The sequence below is a fragment of the Zonotrichia albicollis genome, chromosome 30 (assembly GCF_047830755.1).
Source record: "Zonotrichia albicollis isolate bZonAlb1 chromosome 30, bZonAlb1.hap1, whole genome shotgun sequence".
NCBI classification, from domain to species: Eukaryota; Metazoa; Chordata; class Aves; order Passeriformes; family Passerellidae; genus Zonotrichia; species Zonotrichia albicollis.
This window is the reverse complement of record NC_133848.1, coordinates 2,970,613-2,990,998: the sequence shown is the minus strand read 5'-3', so window position 1 is coordinate 2,990,998 and position 20,386 is coordinate 2,970,613. Positions and strand designations below refer to the sequence as shown.

The 20,386-nt window shown below is 55.2% G+C and overlaps 3 protein-coding genes across 4 annotated transcripts; all 3 read left to right on the top strand.

The window, feature by feature from the left end:
- Nucleotides 1-69: 69 nt before the first annotated feature.
- Nucleotides 70-2,126, top strand: LAMTOR2 (late endosomal/lysosomal adaptor, MAPK and MTOR activator 2). 2 transcript variants are annotated; one of them, XM_074529223.1, is made up of 4 exons: nt 70-224; nt 1,270-1,432; nt 1,548-1,637; nt 1,919-2,126. In XM_074529223.1, the coding sequence occupies exons 1-4, from the start codon at nt 157-159 to the stop codon at nt 1,973-1,975; spliced, it is 378 nt and encodes a 125-aa protein (XP_074385324.1). In that variant the 5' UTR covers nt 70-156; the 3' UTR covers nt 1,976-2,126. The 2 variants fall into 2 exon arrangements, with proteins under 2 accessions (XP_074385324.1, XP_074385326.1); XM_074529225.1 differs by lacking the exon at nt 1,548-1,637.
- Nucleotides 2,127-4,068: 1,942 nt separating this feature from the next.
- RAB25 (RAB25, member RAS oncogene family) lies at nt 4,069-8,028 on the top strand. Its single transcript, XM_074529222.1, has 5 exons — nt 4,069-4,367; nt 5,802-5,997; nt 6,108-6,301; nt 6,596-6,676; nt 7,724-8,028. Exons 1-5 carry the CDS (start codon nt 4,328-4,330, stop codon nt 7,852-7,854), a joined length of 642 nt encoding a protein of 213 aa, XP_074385323.1. The 5' UTR covers nt 4,069-4,327; the 3' UTR covers nt 7,855-8,028.
- A 1,121-nt stretch (nt 8,029-9,149) lies between these two features.
- LOC102061633 (ras-related protein Rab-11A-like) lies at nt 9,150-19,693 on the top strand. Its single transcript, XM_014272936.3, has 6 exons — nt 9,150-9,380; nt 15,566-15,687; nt 16,631-16,704; nt 17,546-17,739; nt 18,382-18,462; nt 19,059-19,693. The coding sequence occupies exons 1-6, from the start codon at nt 9,218-9,220 to the stop codon at nt 19,196-19,198; spliced, it is 774 nt and encodes a 257-aa protein (XP_014128411.2). The 5' UTR covers nt 9,150-9,217; the 3' UTR covers nt 19,199-19,693.
- The last annotated feature ends 693 nt before the right edge of the window (nt 19,694-20,386 follow it).

Below are 20,386 nucleotides of genomic sequence, written 5' to 3'. Positions count from 1 at the left end.
CTGCCGAGGTCCCCTCTGGAGTCCCGGTGTCCACGGGGCCAGCGGCGGGGCCGGGCGGGACTACAACCCCCAGAATGCTCCGGGCCCTGCGCGGCCCCGTGACGGCGCGGCCCGGCGCGGCCGCACCCCCGCCCCGCGGTGCCGGCGGCGGCGGCCATGCTGCGGCCCAAGGCCCTGACGCAGGTGCTCAGCCAGGCCAACACCGGCGGCGTCCAGAGCACGCTGTGAGTGCGGGGGGCCGGGCGGGGGGCGCCTTTCCCCGAGCGGGCACCGGGCGCTCCGTGATGCGGCGTGACGCCCCTGAGGGGAGATGCTTTCCCTGCCCGGGAATGGTTCCCTCGTACCGACCCCGGTAGATACTGCCGCTGTCCGTGCCCCAGGGGATGCTACCCCTGCTCGGAGATGCTGCCTGCCATTCCCCTGTCCCTGCCCCAGACCCTGTCCCTGCTCCTGCCCGTGTCCCTGAACCTGCCTCGGCCGTGCCGCCCCTGTCCCTGCACTGGGGATGCTCCCTACTCCTGTCCTGGGAATGCTGTCCGTGCCCAAGGATGCTGCCTGCCATTACCCAGACCCTGCCCCTGCCCCTGCCTGCTGATGCTCCTTTCCCTTGCCCCTGCCTGGGGATGCTCCTTGCCTCTGCCCCTGCCTGGGGATGCTCCTGCCCCTGCCCTGGGAATGCTGCCCCTGCCCAAGGATGCTGCCTACTTTTCCCCTGCCTCTGCCCCTGCCCAGGGATGCTCCTTGCCCTTGCTCCTGCCCAGGGATACTCCATTCCCTTGCTCCTGTTCCTGCCTGGGGTTGCTCCTGGCCCTTGTGCCTTGCCCTTGCTCCTGCCCAGGGATGCTTGCTGTCCCTGCCTGGGGAAGGTGAGGGGCCCTTCCAGAGGCAGGCATGGGACTGAGACCACACACCCTGCATGGAGCTGGGCTGCAGACGGTGCTGGCACCGTGCACAGTGTGTGGGGCTCCTGGTGCCTGGTGCACAGTGCAAGGGCCACGCACAGAGCTGGGGCTGTGCACAGTGTTTGTCCCCCAGGCTCATGCCCAGCCTGTGGCAGGTCCTGCTGCTTCACCAGACAAATCCTGCACTGCCCTGCTCGGGCCTGGGGACGCTGCAGAACTTTCTGGCTTTGAAGCCCCCAGACCCCTGCAGAGTGGGAGTGTGTTGGGAGCAGTGCTTGGGACTGGGTGGGAGGGTTTGTTCTTCCCCTGGTGCTGAAAGGGGTTCTGGTGTTAGAGGCATCAGTTTGCCCTGCTGTGTCCTTGCCAGGCTGCTGAACAACGAGGGCTCCTTGCTTGCCTACTCTGGCTATGGGGACACTGATGCCAGGGTCACTGCAGCCATCGCCAGCAACATCTGGGTGGCCTACGACAAAAATGGGCACCAGGCCTTCAATGAGGACAACCTGAAATTCATCCTCATGGACTGCATGGTATGTGGGGCTGGAGCCTGCCCTGCCCTCCCTGGGGCCGTGCCCGTGGTGCCAGGGCCCTGCTGGGGCTGCAGGCCGAGCTGGGGTGCAATGGGTGCTGTTTCTCCCTGGGCAGGAGGGGCGAGTGGCCATCACACGGGTGGCAAACCTGCTGCTCTGCATGTACGCCAAGGAGACGGTCGGGTTTGGGATGCTGAAAGCCAAGGTAAGGGCTGGGGAGGCTGCAGGGCTGCATCCCTGCTCTGGTGTGGGGAGGAGCTGTTGAAGAGGGTTGGGATGGAAGGGCTGGAGGAAGCTGCTGTGCCTGGGACACTCTTTGCACCTTGCAGAGACTCCTCTGTCTCCCTCCCCCCACCGTGACACCTTTTTAAGGTTCTAAATATAACTGAAATAAACTGAAATATAAATTACAATAAGCAAGCGGGCAGTGGGCACACGTGTTGCAAAACCCACCTGAGCGTGTCTCATGCCATTCTCTGCTTGCAGGCACAGGCACTGGTCCAGTACCTGGAGGAGCCACTCACACAGGTGGCTGCATCGTGAGCAGGCAGTGGAGGCCCTGACAGCATCACCATCACCACTGTGGGTTGGGCATGAGTGGCCCCACGGGCATCACAGAGCTTCAGTGTGGTCTGAAAAATAATGTGGCAGGAATCCAGAATCTGGGGTGAATAAAGTGTGTTTGATGCTTGTGTCCATTGTGTCTGTTGTTGGGGGAGCTGAGGGGTAGCACAGCCAGACTGGGCTGTCTTGGTTTCAAAAGGCAGGTGTTTGCTAAGGAATGCAGGAGCTTCTTCTGAAATGGAAAATGTAAACCACATTTCTCACATTTTTTCCAAATTGCTATAAATTTTAAATTAAGGGGCTCTCAGGCAAAAAAATATGGGAGCAGGGAATAACAGTTTCCTTTAATAGGGAAGAAAATAAAAAGATAAAGAACACAGTAAACTAAAACAACACTGCCAGAGTGAGAACACCACCTGACACCCGGTGGGTCAGGGTGTTGGCAGCAGTCCCGTTGGAAATGTGGCTGCAGTCCTCCTGCAGTGCCAGGTGTGGTTCTGTTGGAGCAAGGATCCTGTAGAAAAGGTGTAGTCTTCTTCTGACAATCCAGGGGAAGAGAGCAGCTATTCCTCTGGGGAAATCCAGTGGAGAAAAGCCGTGCTGGTGTTCCAGAATCTCCACTTCATATCTGAGTAGAATGCTTGGCTCTTCCCTCTGGGCTCACATCTCACACTGGGATGCTGTAGTTCTTATCAGTCATGCAGTGATATTCAATAGCCTGTTATCAGCAGATGTCTCCCCAGTTGTGGAAGAGATAAGGAACACTGCCCACTTAACAGAAGACAACTGCCCTACAGATGGGAAATGGAATACAATTTGTTTGACAATCCAGGACACTGGGCAGTGTTTGGGAGGTGCCCATCGCCCCGGGGAAGGACAAGAGGTTGCAAGGGGCTGTTGTTAAAGGAGAGGGGTTCCAACAGAGCCGAGCCCCGGCCCAGCCCTGCTGGTCACCCTGGGATAGCTGGGGGTGCTGGGGGCTCCTTCCCATCCCTATTTCCCAGCCTTTCACACGATGGCAGCAGAGGCGAGGGAACATTGAGAGCGGCGGGAGCCGGGCTGGGCGGGCGGGGGTTCTGCTCCTGGCACAGCTGCCCTCGCTGCCATCCCAGCCCACCCCACAGTGCCCCGCTCTGCCTTTGCTGCCATCGCTGCCCCCGATGCCATCGCACCCATCCCATCCCCGTGCTGCCCTCCCGGCCGTGCCACCCTCCCCGTGATGCCCGTGATGCCCCCCGTGTCCTGCCCTCGCACCCTCCCTGTCACTACAGGATACGAAATGACACAACGTGCACACACTGCTGTTCTCAAGGCAAAAAAGGGACGTTTATTTTCTGACTCCGACATTTACAGATTTCCAAAAGCGACAGTGGATTGGAGGGTGACAGTGCCACCTCTCCAATAACACTGGACAATACAACAGTCCGTCAAATTTCTCCTCCTCCATAAAAGAATGCAAAACAATGAGTTACTCACAGAAAGTGAGAAAGTTCGTTACAAGATGTAAACATCAGAAGGCTGAGAAAATCTTAAAAAATCAGGGCGACACTCTCCCTGCCGCGCTGCCCGTGATGCCCTCGTACCCTCCGTGCCCACGGTGCCCGTGATGCCCTCGCACCCTCTATACCCACGGTGCCCGTGCTGTTGGTACTGCCCTCTGTGCCCACGCTGTCGATGCTGCCCTCGCACCCTTCGTGCCCAGCCTGTCCGTGCTATCGGCGCTGCCCACACTGCCCGTGCTGTCGGTGCTGCCCTCGCACCCTTCGTGCCCAGCCTTGTCCGTGCTACCGGTGCTGCCCTCGCACCCTCCGTGCCCATGCTGTCCGCTCTGCCCTCGCACCCTCCATGCCCATGCTGTCGGTGCTGCCCTCCGTGCCCTCGCTGCCCCAGCCTGCCCGCTCTGCCCTCGCACCCTCCGTGCCCTCGCTGCCCACGCCGTCCGTGCTGTCGGTGCTGCCCACGCTGCCCGTTCTGCCCGTGCTGCCCTGGCCGCCCCAGCCGGCCCGCACTCGGATCGGTCCCTGGCTCCTCCTCCCGCCGCCCCGTGACGGTCCCAGGGGTGACATTACCTGCCCAACCTGCGCTGCGACACCCGGTCCCACCCCTTGAGTCAAGCGGCCGCGCTGTCGCCAGCTCGGCCTCTCCCTCCCCGCTGCCCCGGACCCTCCGCTGTCCCGGACCCCCCTCTCGCTCCCGGCACAGAGGAACCCTCCGGTGGCTCCGTGCGCTCCCTCGGTGCCTCCGCCCCGCCGGGTGCTCGGGGCTCGGCAGAGGGAAGGAGGAAAGGCAAAGGCAGGGCGGCCCTGCAGGGCGGGCGGCGGCCGGGGCGACATGGGCAGCGCCGAGGAGGATTATAACTTTGTCTTCAAGGGTGAGTCCTGCGCTCGGTGTGATCCCACTTCCCCAAAAGGAGGGGAGCAGAAATCCAGGGGCTGCGGGGAGGGAACGAGGGTGCCCTTTCGCCAGGGTGGCTGTGCCCTGAGCTGGCACCGTGTTGATGAGCCCTGCAGCTGTGGCGGGCACCGGGAGATACGGAGGGGGCAGGCAGTGAGGCCAGCCAGGGCTGGTGAGCAGCAGGAAGGTCCACAGAGACCCGGGGAGATCCACACTCACCCCAAGGCTGAAGGTGTGCAGTGCCAGGCAAATTGCTGCTATGGGATAGGGGGGGTGTGGAAGCTGGGGCTGAGTGTGTGAGACAAATGCCATGATAGCCTGTAACCCCTGAGAGAAGTGGGCATTGAAAAGTCATTTGATGTGGTGGGCAGTGGCACATGCTGAGGACATGGGGGTCAGAGCTGAGCTGCAGAAATGGGGGCACAGCCTCACACCTCCCATGCTGAGCTCCTTGGGCCCACCTGGTCACTGCCAGGTGCTGTTGGCTGGACTCTGCTTGGGCTCAGGGCTCCCTTTGGGCAAGTGGCACAGACAGGCTCTGGTGTGGTGCCTGTCCTGGGTGCCCACTGCAGCAGGGTGACCCAGGGCTCACCAACGTCCTTGCCCTGCTCCTGCTGCCCAGAGGCCAGCAGCCATGACCCCCCTGACCAGCACTAGGGAGCACAGCTGGCCTCCCACGGGGACCCTGTTTGCTGAAGGAGGGACCCCACCAGGGCTTAAACCCACACAGCTGCCGAGCCTGGGGCACCAGGCAAAGCCAGCAATGCCCATGCAACCAGTGCTGGTAGCTGAGGCAGCACAGTGAGATTTCTTTTCTTTTCTTTTCTTTTCTTTTCTTTTCTTTTCTTTTCTTTTCTTTTCTTTTCTTTTCTTTTCTTTTCTTTTCTTTTCTTTTCTTTTCTTTTCTTTTCTTTTCTTTTCTTTTCTTTTCTTTTCTTTTCTTCTTCCTTTCCTTTGTTCTTTCCTCCTTTCCTTCTTTCTTTCCTCCTTTCCTTCTTTCTTTCTTTCCTTCCTCCTTCCTTTCCTTCTCCTTGCCTTTTCTCTTTCCTTCTCCTTGCCTTTTTCCTTGCCCCTTCCCTTCCCTTCCCTTCCCTTCCCTTCCCTTCCCTTCCCTTCCCTTCCCTTCCCTTCCCTTCCCTTCCCTTCCCTTCCCTTCCCCTCTTTCTTCCTTCCTTTCCTCCTTTCTTTCTTTCCTTCCTTCTTTCTTCCTTTCCTTCCCTTTTCCTTTTCCTTTTCCTTTTCCTTTTCCTTTTCCTTTTCCTTTTCCTTTTCCTTTTCCTTTTCCTTTTCCTTTTCCTTTTCCTTTTCCTTTTCCTTTCCCTTTTCCTTTTCCTTTTCCTTTCCCTTTTCTTTTTCCCCTTCCCCTTCCCCTTCCTCTTCCTTTTCCTTTTCCTTTTCCTTCCTCCCACAGTTGTGCTGATCGGTGAGTCAGGGGTGGGCAAGACAAACCTGCTGTCTCGTTTCACCCGCAACGAGTTCAACCACGACAGCCGCACCACCATCGGCGTGGAGTTCTCCACACGCACCATCCTGGTGGGGGACGCCGCGGTCAAGGCTCAGATCTGGGACACGGCCGGGCTGGAGCGCTACCGCGCCATCACCTCCGCGTAAGGACCTCAGAGCTGGCCCTGCTGGGGCTTGGCTGCAGCCCCACGGCTGAGGATGGGTGCTGGGGGGGATCTGGAGCAGGGAATGATGGTGGGGGTCTCTCACACAGGTATTACCGGGGGGCTGTGGGTGCTCTGGTGGTGTTTGATATCACCAAGCACCAGACGTACGACGTGGTGGATCGCTGGCTGAAGGAGCTCTACGACCACGCTGAGGCCAGCATCGTTGTCATGCTGGTGGGGAACAAGACTGACCTGGCACAGGCTCGAGAGGTGCCCATGGAGGAGGCCAAAATGTTTGCAGGTACAGGCTGGAACTCCCCCACAGGGCTGGGGGCTTGAAAACCTCCCCGACAGGGTGGACCTGCACTTCTAAAGGTGCTCCAGATTGGAGCCATGGGGCTGAACACCTCTAAAGGTGCTCCGGATTGGAGCCATGGCACCTGAACACCTCTAAAGGTGCTCCAGGTTGGAGCCATGGGGCTGAACACCTCTAAAGGTGCTCCAGGTTGGAGCCATGGCACCTGAACACCTCTAAAGGTGCTCCAGGTTGGAGCCATGGGGTCTGCATCATCTCAGGGGTCTCCTCTCCTTGCAGACAACAACGGGCTGCTGTTTGTGGAGACCTCGGCGCTGGACTCCACCAATGTTGAGGAAGCATTCGAGACCATCCTGAAGGGTACAGGCACTGGTGCTGTGCTGGAGCAGGTCCCAGGGATGCAGGGCTGGGCAGATGATGTGCAGCACTTCTCTCCCTGCTCCACTTGAGCTATTTGGAGCTATTTTCATGAGGTCTTTTAGTGTTGCCTTTCTGTCTGCTTTGGTTTTCAGCCTTTGGTGCTGGGCGTTTCACTCCCCACACCCGAAACTTTGTTCTCACGGCCCCTGGGCATCCCTGAAGCCCCAGGAGCTGCTTCTCCTCCATAATCTCCAGTCTCCTTCCTGTTGTCCTGGGCTCATGACTTGGTGTCTCCAGCATCCTGCCAAACCGGCTGGGGGGACCTGGGGGGCCAGGGATGGAGTCCAAGAGCAGCTCTCCAGGAATGCAGCATCCAGGCAGTGAGGTGTGCCATGCCTTGCAGTGCTATTCCATGCCATACCAAGCCATGCAGTGCTATTCCATGCCATGCAGTGCTGTTCCATGCCATGCTGAGCCATGCCAAGCCATGCAGTGCTATTCCATGCCATGCTGTGCTATTCCATGCCAGCCTGGCCCAGTGAGCTGCCAGCCCCAGCACAGGGTGAAGCACTAATCCCAGGTTGAGCAAGAGGAAATGGCCCAAGCACAGGGTGTTCCCCAAGCACTGCAGGGATGCAGGCCCTGTCCCTTGTTGTTTTTATCTTATTGCAAAAGTTCCATGCATCCTTGGTGATTGCTCATGGACAGCTCCTCATAGCACTGCCAACAAACTCCAGCTCTCTTCTCGACCATCTAACCCACTCTTTTATAGCACTCATCTTTCTTGTGGCCTATTAAGAGCAGGCCTGTTCCTAACCTTTGGTAATTAGCACAGCTCCAGCTCCTCAGAGATGAGGGTGAGATTGCCTTCTGCACTATTTCTTACATTCTATCCCTCACGCCTTGTCACCCCTGTGCTGTGCAGAGGTGAAGGGGAGCCACCAGCACGCACAGCAGTGGGGGCTGCAGGCTTGAAGCTGTCCCTGCATCCCCAGGGGGCTTTCCCTGACACGCAGACCCCCCTCCCCAGCACTTCTTCTTTTGCAGAAATCTTCTACAAAGTGCAGAAGCAGAAGCAGAGGAGCAGCCAAAGCAACACGGTGTCACTTGCGAGTGAGAGCCCTGCGAGCGCAGCCCCAGCACAGGCAGAGAGGCGCCCGTGCTGCGTGGCCCTCTGAGCACCCCAGGATGTCCCCAGGGACCCCCACAAGCCCGGGACACACCAGTGGCCCCCAGCACCAGCTGGTGTCACCCTGCCCGCAGTGCCACCCCTGTCCTGGTGCAGTGGGGTCCAGCAGCCTGGACAGGGAGGGGTTAAATTGTGCCATAAACAGTGAGAAGCCGCTGTTCCAGGAGCTCTTCTCTCTCTGTTGCATTTTTGCTGGGCCCTGATTAGCATCACCATTGTCAGCCCTTCTGGACCTGCAGGGCAAAATGACCAGGACACCCTCTGGGGAAGGAGCCAGGAGGTTCTGGGCAGGATCATGCCAGCAACAGGAGCCTCTCTGATTACCTGGGGCTCCTGTAGGGCCACCCTGTGCCCTGCACTGAGATGAGGCTGCCCTGCAGGTGTCTGTCCCACCAGGGACTGCTCTGGGGTGTGAAGTGGCAGCACTCAGCCCTTGGCTGCCCCAGCAGGGCCCGGTGCCACGGGGCAGGGAGCAGCTCCGTGTCCAGCAGGGGCGTGACACAATCATTAAAGGACTTGTGAAATGCAGGTTTACTGAGCTGGAATTCCTGCGTGTTTGTGCTCCACGCCCTGGGGCTCCCCACCTTCATAATGTGCTGAAGATCGTGGCCTCCAAAGCTGCCCAGATGGATGCCAAGGCTCCCCTGTGCCCCCCTACCCCGATGCCATGGATCCCTGTGCCCCCTCCCCCCCAAAAGCTGGGCTTATCCTGTGCCCCCTGTGCCCCCTCCCACACTAAAGCTGTGCCCCCTGTGCCCCCTCCCACCCTAAAGCTGTGCCCCCTTCCCACCCTAAAGCCGTGCCCCTGTGCCCCTTCCCACCCTAAATCCGTGGTGCCCCCTGTGCCCCTTCCCACCCTAAAGCTGTGCCCCCTGTGCCCCTTTTACCCTAAACCTGTGCCCCCTGCACTCCCTCCCACCCTTAAGCCGTGCCGCCTGTACCCCCTCCCACCCTGAAGCTGGGTTCATCCTGTGCCCCCTCCTACCCTAAAGCCGTGCCCCCTGTGCCCCCTCCCCCCCTAAAGCCGTGCCCCCCGTGCCCCCTCCCCATGCAGCCTTTCCCAGTTTAGCTCCCCTGTTTGATCTTTATCAGTTCAGACAATGACGCAGCCTCTGCCGGCTATCTGAAACCCCTCGGAATAATTCTAAAAAACAACCCCAGGGATAATTCCTGCTGGATTCTCGTGTTTTCACTGGATTTCCCTTTGCACCAGCCCCGCTCGGTGTCACACCCGCGGCTCTGTGCAGGGCGCGCTGTCCCCATCAGGAGCGCACACAGGCGCTGCCGTGTCCCTACCCCCTCACCTGGGCCAGGTGAGCACACCTGAGTGTGACGGGCAGCCCTGGCCGCCAATGGGTGCGGAGCAGGAAAGGCTGTGGCCACCAATGGGTGCCTGGGGACAGCCCCGGGCCGGGCTGGGAAGGGCCGGAAATCCCAGTTGGCCCAGTGGGAGCGGGGCTGTGGAGCTGGGAGAGATGCGCGGCAAGGACGATGAGTACGATTATCTCTTCAAAGGTGGGTCTGCTGCCCGTGCCAGCTGCGCCCGTGCCCGCTATGAGCCCGCTGCGGGCACCCCTGGTGTGGGACGGGAGCTGGGGCTGGGACTGGGACTGGGATAGAACACTCAGCTCCCAGTTCATAGGATAGGGAGCTTATACTGGGATAGAACACTCAATTCCCAGTCCAGGGGATGGGGGACTGGAGCTTGACTAGGACAGAATACTCAGCTCCCAGTTAATGGGACAGGAGCTGGGGTTGTACTGGGATAGAACACTCAATTCCCAGTTCATGGTGGGGGCTTGTATTGGGATAGAACACTCAGCTCCCAGTTCACAGGATGGGAGGGGGGCTTGCTGTGGTGTCTCACTGTGCTGTGCAGGAGGGTGGGTGCTGCTGAGGCTGAGGGGGTCAGAGGGTTTGCTGGAGCTGCTCCTGTGTTTTGTGGTCCTGATGCTCATCACAGCTGCTCTTGATTCCTGCAGGAGGGGCTGCAGCCCCAGCCCGAGTGTGCAGTGCCCTGGAGGGTGGCAGGGTGGCTGTGACTGTGGCTGTGACCATGGCAGGGTGGCCGTGACCATGGCAGGGTGCTGGGGAGGGCTGCTCCGTGGGACTCTGTGGGTGTTGTGTCAGGCCCTGAGCACCCATGGGTGCTCTGCTCTGCGGTGCTGGGTGAAGGGAGCCCAGCTGAGTGATGTCCCCAGGAGGGAAAGCCCTGCTGCTCCCCAGCTGCAGTGCAGGGAGAGCATCCAGGGACCCTTCCTGGGGCTGGTCATGCTCTGACCTCACAGCTCCAAGAGCCTGTCCCCCACCCTCACTGTGCCCAGGGAGGGTGGGGGACAGGGACAGACCCTTGGAGACACGACATTGGCGTTTCTGCCTGGCACCCTATGTGTTCCAGGCTTCCCTGCGCTCTGCTGTGGCCAAAGCACTGCTGGGGAAGCAAAGGGACATCCTGGCAATGCCACAGCAGCCTCCTGAGCTGTAAAATCCAGGCTGTGAGCTCACCTGTGAGTCAGCCTACCCACTCAGGCCTGCCTGCAAGGCCCTGAGTAATTCCAGCCAGCACAGGACGTAATTCCAGCCAGCCACGCTCTGGCAGCCCCTGGCTCCCTGCACACCTCCCCTGGCTGCTGCCCAGGAAAATCCTCCTGCCTGGAGTCACTCTGGCACCTGCTTGGGGGAAACTCTGATGCTGGGTGGTGGCTGCACTGGGATGCCCAGGCAGGAGCTCCCCCAGCTGCTTTGTTCTGCATTTCCCACCCGGTGCTGTGCCGGCTACGTGGCTCTGAGGGGCCTTCAGCTCATGGTCCTCGTGTGTCTGTCCATCCCTTGTTGTTCTTTCCCTGGGAGCAGCTGACCACAGGCTCTTCACCCCCTCCTGGGTCTCAGGGTGTCCCACCCCACTGATACCTCTGCTGTGTGTGAGCAGGTCTTAGGATGAGGGAAGAGATGAGGATCTGACTCCATGTTTCAGAAGGCTTGATTTACTATTTCATGCTATATATTACATTAAAACTATACTAAAAGAATAGAAAAAAGGATTTCATCAGAAGGCTAGCTAAGAATAGAAAAAGAAAGAATGAATAACTAAAGCTTGTGGCTCGGTCAGAGGGTCTGAGCCAGCTGGGCTGTGATTGGCCATTAATTAAGAACAAGCACATGAGACCAATCACAGATGCACCTGTTGCATTCCACAGCAGCAGATAACCATTGTTTACATTTTATTCCTGAGGCCTCTCAGCTTCTCAGGAGGAAAAAAACTAAGGAAAGGATTTTTCATAAAATATGTCTGTGCCAGCCGTGTCTGTGAAACGGGACAAAACCCCCCTGTTCTGACTTACGGGTTCTGCATCATCAGCGCGCATCCTGGGAATCTGCTACCCCCATGTTCTCAATTTTGACCTCTCCCACCAAAAGCTTGGTCAATCTGGAGGTTGTCCTGGCCAGCAGCTCACAGGTGAGGAGGTCCCAGGTGCTTTGGGTTTTCCTCCTTTCTGGGTCGAGCTTGAAGCGACTTGTCTTGGCAGAGGTCAGGTTGTCTGCTCAGGAATTTTTATCTGATGGTGTGCCTCTTCCCAGGCTGGGATTCAGCTTCTGATGTTCAGTGGTCTGAGCTCGTCATCCCGAGCCCAGCCCAGCTGCCTGCCCAGGAATGGCAAGATCTCAGGGTTTATGTGGTTGAGATGACCCCGAGGTATCAGAAAGTCTCTTTTTCCCAGCCCCAAGATCGAAGAAGGAGTCAGGATTCTTCTGTTCTGGTTTTCAATGTTGTTTATTCTCTGTTATTTCTAACATTCTTTTTCTGACCTGCTATGATCTGTCCAGCAGGTCAGTTCATGGCACATAGACCACCTTGAGGCAGTGTTATCTTTTTATACTAAAAACTATGTGTACATTATTCACAGTAACTTCCCGATACCTATCACCTATGTTAGACAGTGAGTTTCTACCTTAAACCAATCCAAAAGTGCCACCATCACCCAGAAGATGGAGGCCAAGAAGAAGAAAGAAGGACAAGGCACACCCAAATCCCTCCATCTTGGCTTCTGAAGCCCCATTCTAAAAACCCCAAAGTTTTACTTTTTCACCCTGTGACAAACTGTCATTATACTTAAACTCTTGTGGCTTGTAAATTTTAAACATAAAGTTGGTGATTTTCTCCATGAGTTAAAATCAAAGGTGCAGGGGCCTTGGGCTTCAAGGTCCAAGGTCTCTGAGCCCCCTGGCAGGGGCTGGAGCCCTCCAGGGAATCCAGAGGAGTTTCCTGGGATCCGACCGTGGTGGTCTCTGGAGTACTCAAAAGAACAGGAGAATTCAGTTTTCAATGCAAGGGCAGCCCATCCCTTCCAAAGCAGGAGCAAAGTCAAATGGAAATGCAATGTTCAGGGGCTTGGATTAGTGGTCCCAGGGCCCAGCAGCTCTCCCCCATGAGAAAAGGGAGATTGTCACAGCTGGAAGCAGCATCATCCCCAGCTCCACTGAGGTGGGAGCATCAGCAAAGCACAATGCACATCCCAGCTGTGCAGTGTCCCCTCCTGTGCTGCTGTAGGGGCTCAGGGTGGCTGAGGAGCTGCTCTGGCCATGGCTGCTCCTCACACCCTTCCCTGGGGCCCTGTGAGGAGCTCCAGGCTGTTTCCATCCCTGCAGTGAGGACAGAAAGTGCCAAAGGCTTTTGTGCCTGGGCTGGGGGGTGCTGCTGCAGCTCCTGCAGCCATTCAGGCTCAGGGACAGGGGGCTCATCCCCCCACAGGCTGCAGCACCCACCCTGCATCCCTGGTGTGCCCAGGCCCTCTGGAGCCTGCCCTGGGGCATGGTGGCACTGCCAGGATGGGCACTGTGACAGTTGGGCTGGGGAAGCAGCAATTTCCTGTTGGTAAAAAACCAAGCTCACATCAAAACTTCGGAGCTGGGAAAGTGCTAACGAACCTGGCCTGCATTTCCTGCTGCCTTTTCCAGGGCAATCCAGGCTGCCATGGTGCTCTCAGACCTCCCTGCAGTGGCAGCAGCTGAGAATTCTCCCCAGCAGCTGGGAAAAGGGTGAGGGGTGTGGTGGTGTTCACAGGGGTCTGAGGATGAGGGAAGGGATGAGGATCTGACTCAGTGTTTCAGAAGGCTAGCTAAGAATAGAAAAAGAAAGAATGATAACAGAGTCTGAGCCAGCTGGGCTGTGACTGGCCATTAATTAGAAACAACCACATGAGACCAATCACAGATGCACCTGTTGCATTCCACAGAAGCAGATAACCATTGTTTACATTTTATTCTTGAGGCCTCTCAGCTTCTCAGGAGGAAAAATCCTATGGAAAGGATTTTTCATAAGAGATGTCCGTGACACGGGGGAGATTCTGCCCCTCTGCTCCACTTTGGTGAGGTCTCCCACCACAGGAAAGGTGTGGAGCTCCTTGAAGAAGCTGAGGAGGTCACAGAGATGCTCCAAGGGCTGAGCCAGGTTGGGGGAGCTGGAGATATTCAGCCTGCAGAAGAAAAGGCTCTGGAAATACCTCCGAGCCCCTTCCAGTGCCAAAAGGGCTCCAAGGGAGCTGAAAAGGGACTTTGGATAAGGGATGGAATGACAGGACAAGGGGGGATGGCTTCCCATTGCCAGAGGGCCGGGATGGATGGGATATTGGGAGGGAATTCTTGGCTGTGAGGGTGCTGAGGCCCTGGCACAGAGAAGCTGAGGCTGCCCCATCCCTGGAAATGTCCCTGGCCAGGCTGGACAGGCTTGGAGCAACCTGGGATGGTGAACCAAGGGGTGGAACGAGATGAGCTTTGCAGTCCCATCCACCCCAAGCACTCTGTGATGCAGTGGAGGAGCTGCCCTTGGCTCCTTCACTGGCTGTCCTGAGCTCTTCCAGCTTCCCCCAGTGATCCCACAGAGCTGCTCTGTTTCCTGCTGGGTTTCCTGGCACCAGCCTGAGGGTTTTGTCAGCTGCACTGGTGTAGGAGGCTTTGCACCATGCAGGGGAGCCACATCTAGGAGCTGGAGCAGAGAGAAGGAGTTATCCAGGCCATGGAGCAGCTGCTTCCCCATCTCAAGTGCCACAATGCCCCAAATCAGGCTCCAGAGGGCCTGGGCACACCAGGGATGCAGGGTGGGTGCTGCAGCCTGTGGGGGGATGAGCCCCCTGTCCCTGGGCCTGAATGGCTGCAGGAGCTGCAGCAGCACCCCCAGCCCAGGCACAAAAGCCTTTGGCACTTTCTGTCCTCACTGCAGGGATGGAAACAGCCTGGAGCTCCTCACAGGGCCCCAGGGAAGGGTGTGAGGAGCAGCCATGGCCAGAGCAGCTCCTCAGCCACCCTGAGCCCCTGCAGCAGCACAGGAGAGGACACTGCACAGCTGGGATGTGCATTGTGCTTTGCTGATGCTCCCACCTCAGTGGAACTGGGGATGATGCTGCTTCCAGCTGTGACAATCTCCCTTTTCTCATGGGGGAGAGCTGCTGGACCGTGGGAGCACTAATCCAAGCCCCTGAACATTGCATTTCCATTTGACTTTGCTCCTGCTTTGGAAGGGATGAGCTGCCCTTGCATTGAAAACTGAATTCTCCTGTTCTTTTGAATACTCCAGAGACCACCATGGTTGGATCCCAGGAAACTCCTCTGGGTTCCCTGGAGGGCTCCAGCCCCTGCCAGGGGGCTCAGAGACCTTGGCACAAAGCCACAGACCCCTGTGCCTTTCATTTTAACCTGTGGAGAAAATCACCAACTTTATGTGAAGATTTACAAGTCATGAGAGTTTAGGAAGAATGATAGTTAGTTTGTCACAGGGTGAAAAAGTAAAATTTTGGGGTTTTTGGAATGGGAGGTTCAGAAGGGAAGATGGAGGGATTTGGGAATGCCCTCCTGTCCCACGAACTGGGAATTGAGTTGGGAACTGGGGAGATGTGTCCCACAGATGGGTAAAGTGTCTGAGTGCCCCTGGGCAATGAGCAGGATAGGCAATGAAGGAATTAAGAAAGAACTTAAAAATTAAAACCAAAACTTGTTGAGTCATAAACTCAACAAACTAGACTGGGGAGGTGTGTGATAAAGCTCCTCCAGAGCCTGTTTCACCAGGTTTTACAGGAACCCAGCCTGATCTGGGACAGGCACAAAGTGCATTTAACCCACACCCAGGGACTTCCCAGCTCATGGGCTGCAGCAGAGGAGGAGGATGCTTCCTTTCCAACCATGTCTCTGAGTCCTCCAGTGTGCCCTCAGGGCTGGAGGGCACTCAGGGTTGGCAAGAGGAGCCCCAGCTCTGCCTGGCTGTCCCTGCACACTCCTGATCCTGCTTTTCTGCCCATTTTGGGTACATCAGTGCAGATCATCAGTGCTTTCCCATCTCGCAGGGGGAGGGAAGGGGGAAAGGAGAGGAGAGTTTAGCATTCCTGTAGCTAAATTTTATAACAATGGGTTTTCAGGCCATAGATCTCGGAGAGAGGAATTTATGATAGAATTAGTTTTATTTTTAGGGTTGTGGGTTTTTTTAGGGGTTAGATGCAACCCCCTCCACTTCTGGTAATGTCCCAGCGATGGCAGGGATTTTCTCAAGGGGGATTTACAGGCAGCAGTGATGCTGCTGGGAGGGCTGGGGGCAGCTCCTCCTGCATGAGATGGAGGTGTGGGGATAGATGGGGGATTCCCATCCCTGCCAGGCTGTGGGATGTGTGTTCCCCTTGCCTGGCAGAGCTGACCCTGTGTTTGTGCCCACCCAGTTGTGCTCATCGGGGACTCAGGGGTGGGCAAGAGCAACCTGCTGTCCCGCTTCACCCGCAACGAGTTCAACCTGGAGAGCAAGAGCACCATCGGGGTGGAGTTTGCCACCAGGAGCATCCAGGTGTGTGGTGGTGTTTGTGTTTGCAGGGGTCTTGGGATGAGGGAAGAGATGAGAATGTTGACTCCATGTTTCAGAAGGCTTGGTTTATGATATATATTTATTTATTGATATGTAAATTTATTGATATGTATTGATTTATATATCAATATATATAATGTATAATATATCCATATTATAAATATAAATATATAAATATTATATAATAGATAAGATTTATATAGTATATACAATATTTATATAATATAATAATTATATAATATTTATATTTCTAATATAAATTTCACATTATAAATATTAGAGATAAATATGTATATTTCTAATATATTTGTATTTAAATATATAAGTATATTTTTATATATATTTAAATATGTATTTTATATATATAAGTATATATATAACTATATATAGTTATATATAATTATATTATATTATATTATATTATATTAAATGTTATATTTAAAATATTATATTAAAACTATACTAAAAGAATAGAAGAAAGGATTTCATCAGAAGGCTATTTAAGAATAGGAAAAGAAGAAATAACAAAGGCTTGTGTCTGACTGAGACGGTGCAAACAGCTGACTGTGATTGGCCATTAATTAGAAACAACCACATGAGACCAATCACAGATGCACCTGTTGCATGGTCAAGTTCAGGTTGCAGTGCCTGGAGTGATGGGTGGTTTGCTAGAGGGGACTTTATTGATACGAATGACAGAAGTTTGGGTTGGATAATTAAAGAGAAAGTGAGTCATGAAGTGAGCATAAGGCTGGGGTTTAGTTGAGGCATATCATTAAACAGGGGGGAAAACATCTTTCTTTAGCTTAAAAGGCTACCAGCAGCAGATAACCATTGTTTGCATTTTGTTCCTGAGGCCTCTCAGCTTCTCAGGAGGAAAAAATCCCAAGGAAAGGGTTTTTCATAAAACATATCTGTGCCCTAGGTGGACAACAAGACAGTGAAGGCTCAGATCTGGGACACGGCCGGGCAGGAGCGTTACCGCGCCATCACCTCCGCGTGAGTCTCCTTCTCCATCCCCTGGAGCCCTTGCCTGGGGCCCTGCTGTGACCCTGTCCCCTCCCTGTGCCCAGGTGTGACCGTGTTCACAGGGGTCCGAGGATGAGGGAAGAGATGAGGATCTGACTCCATGTTTCAGAAGGCTTGATTTATTTTTTTATAATATATATTATACTAAAACTATACTAAAAGATTAGAAGAAGTCATCAGAAGGCTAGCTAAGAATAGAAAAAGAAAGAATGATAACAAAAGCTTGTGGCTCAGAGTTTCCGAGCCAGCTGACTGTGATTGGTCATTAATTAGAAACAACCACATGAGACCAATCACAGATGCACCTGTTGCATTCCACAGCAGCAAATACTCATTGCTTACATTTTGTTCTTGAAGCCTCTTGTGGGAATCCACAAAATCAGAGGGTTTTGGGAAAGCTGCAAAAGGCAGGCCTCAGGGACAGCAGAACTGAGACTGGAGCTAAGCAGCAGCCATGGGATAGGTCAGCAGAAAAAATATTTAAACTGTAGAAAAGCAAGGACAAATAGAACAATGGTCTTTGTATTAACTCAATATGCTTTTGCTTTGTGTGATTGGTCAAGAAACTTATAAAGTAAGTTGTAACATTAAGTTCTTAGTCTGCTGCCTGGGATGTGAGCTGCTGTCATCTTCCCATTGTCATAACCATGGAATGAGACTGATGGAAAATAAAACAGCTCAAGGCACGTTCCGCAGCAGCCCCATCCCATTTGTGATTTGTAAATAGCCCCATGCCAGCAACACCTCTCCGTTTCTCATGAGGAAAAATCCTAGGAAAGGATTTTTGATAAGAGATGTGTGTGACCCCCAGGTACTACCGAGGGGCAGTGGGGGCCCTGCTGGTCTATGACATTGCCAAGTACCTGACGTACGAGAACGCCGAGCGCTGGCTCAAGGAGCTGCAGGACCACGCCGATGCCAACATTGTCATCATGCTGGTGGGCAACAAGAGTGACCTGAGGCACCTGAGGGCTGTGCCCACCGACGAGGCCAGGAGCTTTGCAGGTATCTTCTTGTTGTCATTACACTGCAAGGGTTCCATATTGGCAGAGTTTCGCACCTCCTTCATGTTTCTCACAGGCAGCTCCTCTAGTGACTCTTCCTTGTCCTCACAGCAGCGAACTGAGTCCAGTTTCCCTCCACCAACCAATCCACTCTTTTATAACACTCTTCTTATTGGCTACAGGTGTGGCCTGTTAAAATCAGGCCTGCTCCTGATTTTAATAATTAAATAATTATTAATAATAATAATTAACCCAGCTGCAACTCTTTAGGGGGTCAGATTACTTTCTATACCACCTTTATTTACTTATGTTCTATCCCCCTACATCTTCCCCTATCCTGTGCAGCCCCTCCTTGTGACTCCCCCAGCAAAGGGAAAAGCTGTGGTTCCTCCATGGAAAGAGATGGAGCAGTGGCTGTGGGGACCTTTGGGGAGCCCCAAGGAGGGGACAGGGGACACCAGGGATTGGGGGTGAGGGCAGGGATGATGTGCACATGGTCCTTCTGCACAGCTTCCTGTGTGGGAGCCAGGGTCAGCACTGGGCACCCCCTCAAGGCCCCCCTGGCATCGTTTGGCCCTTCCCTGCTCCATTCCCATCTGGCTGGAGATCCTGGCACCCACCTGAGCTCACGCTGTTCTTGCAGAGAAGCATGGGCTGTCCTTCCTTGAGACGTCCGCTCTGGATTCCACCAACGTGGAGACGGCTTTCCACAACATCCTCTCGGGTAAGGGGCAGCCAGGAAAGGCAGGGAAAGGAGTGTGGAGATGGCTTTGGTCGTTGTGGCCTCTCAGGACAACCCCTGGAAGCCTGGGTGGGGTCTGGGTTGGAATCCTGCTGCCCTTCTTGGGGAGAGGTGGGCAGCTGTGTGTTTGTGGAGGGTGTGATGGTGTTCACAGGGGTCTGAGGATGAGGGTCTGACTCCATGTTTCAGAAGCCTTGATTTATTATTTTATGATATATTTTATATTAAAACTATATTAAAAGAATAGAAAAAAGGATTTCATTAGAAGGCTAGCTAAGAATAGAATAAGAAGGAATGATAACAAAGGCTTGTGGCTGGACGATCTGTCTGAGCCAGCTCACTGTGATTGGCCATTAATTAGAAACAATTAAAATGGGCTAATCACAGATGCACCTGTTGCATCCCACAGCAGCAGATAATCATTGTTTACATTTTGTTCCTGAGGCCTCCAGCTTCTCAGGAGGAAAAATCCTAAAGAAAGGATTTTTAATGAAAAGATGTCTGTGACAGGAGGGAGCAGATCCCCCACTGAAATACTTACCTAAAGAACATTTCCCCTTCTGCTCTCTCTCTGGCAGAGATCTACCACATCGTGTCGCAGAGGCAGATCACAGGACAGCCAGAGTCCGAGTTTGGCCCCTCCACCTCCATCGAGCCCATCCAGGTGCTGCCCACGCAGCAGGAGGGCAGGCAGGCACCGTGCTGCCAGAACATCTGAGCCCCTGGGCTGCCCCCACCGTGCCCCCCAGCCCCTGGTGGCATCCCTGGCCTGCAGCTCTGGGCAGGGCAGTGAGCTCTGCCTGCTGTTTGTGCATCATCCCCTGCCCTTGTGCTGCTCTGCCCGTGTTTGTGTAGGACCGACAAAAACAGGGCAGAGGCAAAGCAGAAGGGTGTCCCCCCCTCTCCCCATGCCATCCCCTGTGTCCCTGCTCCCTTCAGCCCTGCAGGCACGCTCACTGGGTGGCACTGAGCAAGCCTGAACGTGCTGAGTCCCTGTTTGGTGACACCCTGGGTGTGGAGGGGACACTGGGTGCCTCCTTCTCCTGCCTGCTGGAGCCAGCAGTGATGTGTCCTGCAGTGCCCTGTCCCTGCATCCCTGAGAGTGAATTTTCCCCCAGCCAAGGGAAAAGCTGTGATTCCTCCATGGGAAGGGATAGGAGCAGGAGCTGGGGGGCCTTTGGGGAGCCCCAAAGAGGGGACACCAGGGATTTGGGGGTGAGGGCAGGGGTGGGTGTGGAGGGGGACAATGGGTGCATCCTTCTCCTGCCTGAGTGATGTGTTCTGTTGTGCCCAGCCCTGCATCCCTGAGAGCTGGGAGTGTCTCTGAGTTCTGCTGGGGTCATCCAGAGAGGGATGTGGGGGTGACTCTGTGTTTGTGCTGTGACCCCAGCAAAGGGAAAAGCTGTGACTCCTCCATGGAAAGGGATGGGAGCAGGGGCTGAGGACCTTTGGGGAGCCCCAAGGAGGGGACAGGGGACACCAGGGATTTGGGGTGAGGGCAGGGATGATGTGCACATGGTCCCTCTGCACAGAACCCTGTGGGGGAGCCAGGGTCAGCACTGGGGATCCCCTCGAGGTCCCCCTGGCATAACTGGCCCTGTCCTGCTCCAGTGTGTGGACACTGTGGCTGGGGACATGCCACCACTGCATGGGGTGCCTGCTGAGCAGGGTGACAGTGGCATTGTCCCCTGCCTTGGGGACAGCAGCCACCCCCCAGAGTACTGGGACAGACCCTGCTGAGCCCCGTGCTGCTGTCAGGGTGATTGGCAGGTGTCAATCAATGGGGTGAATGTGGGAAGGCCAGCCCCATTGACCAGTACTGCGAGTGTGGCCCTTGCCAGTGGGGTTTTGGGGGATCTTTCTCTCCACAGCTGCCCCCTGTGTCTGCATCTCACTTGGCTGTGCC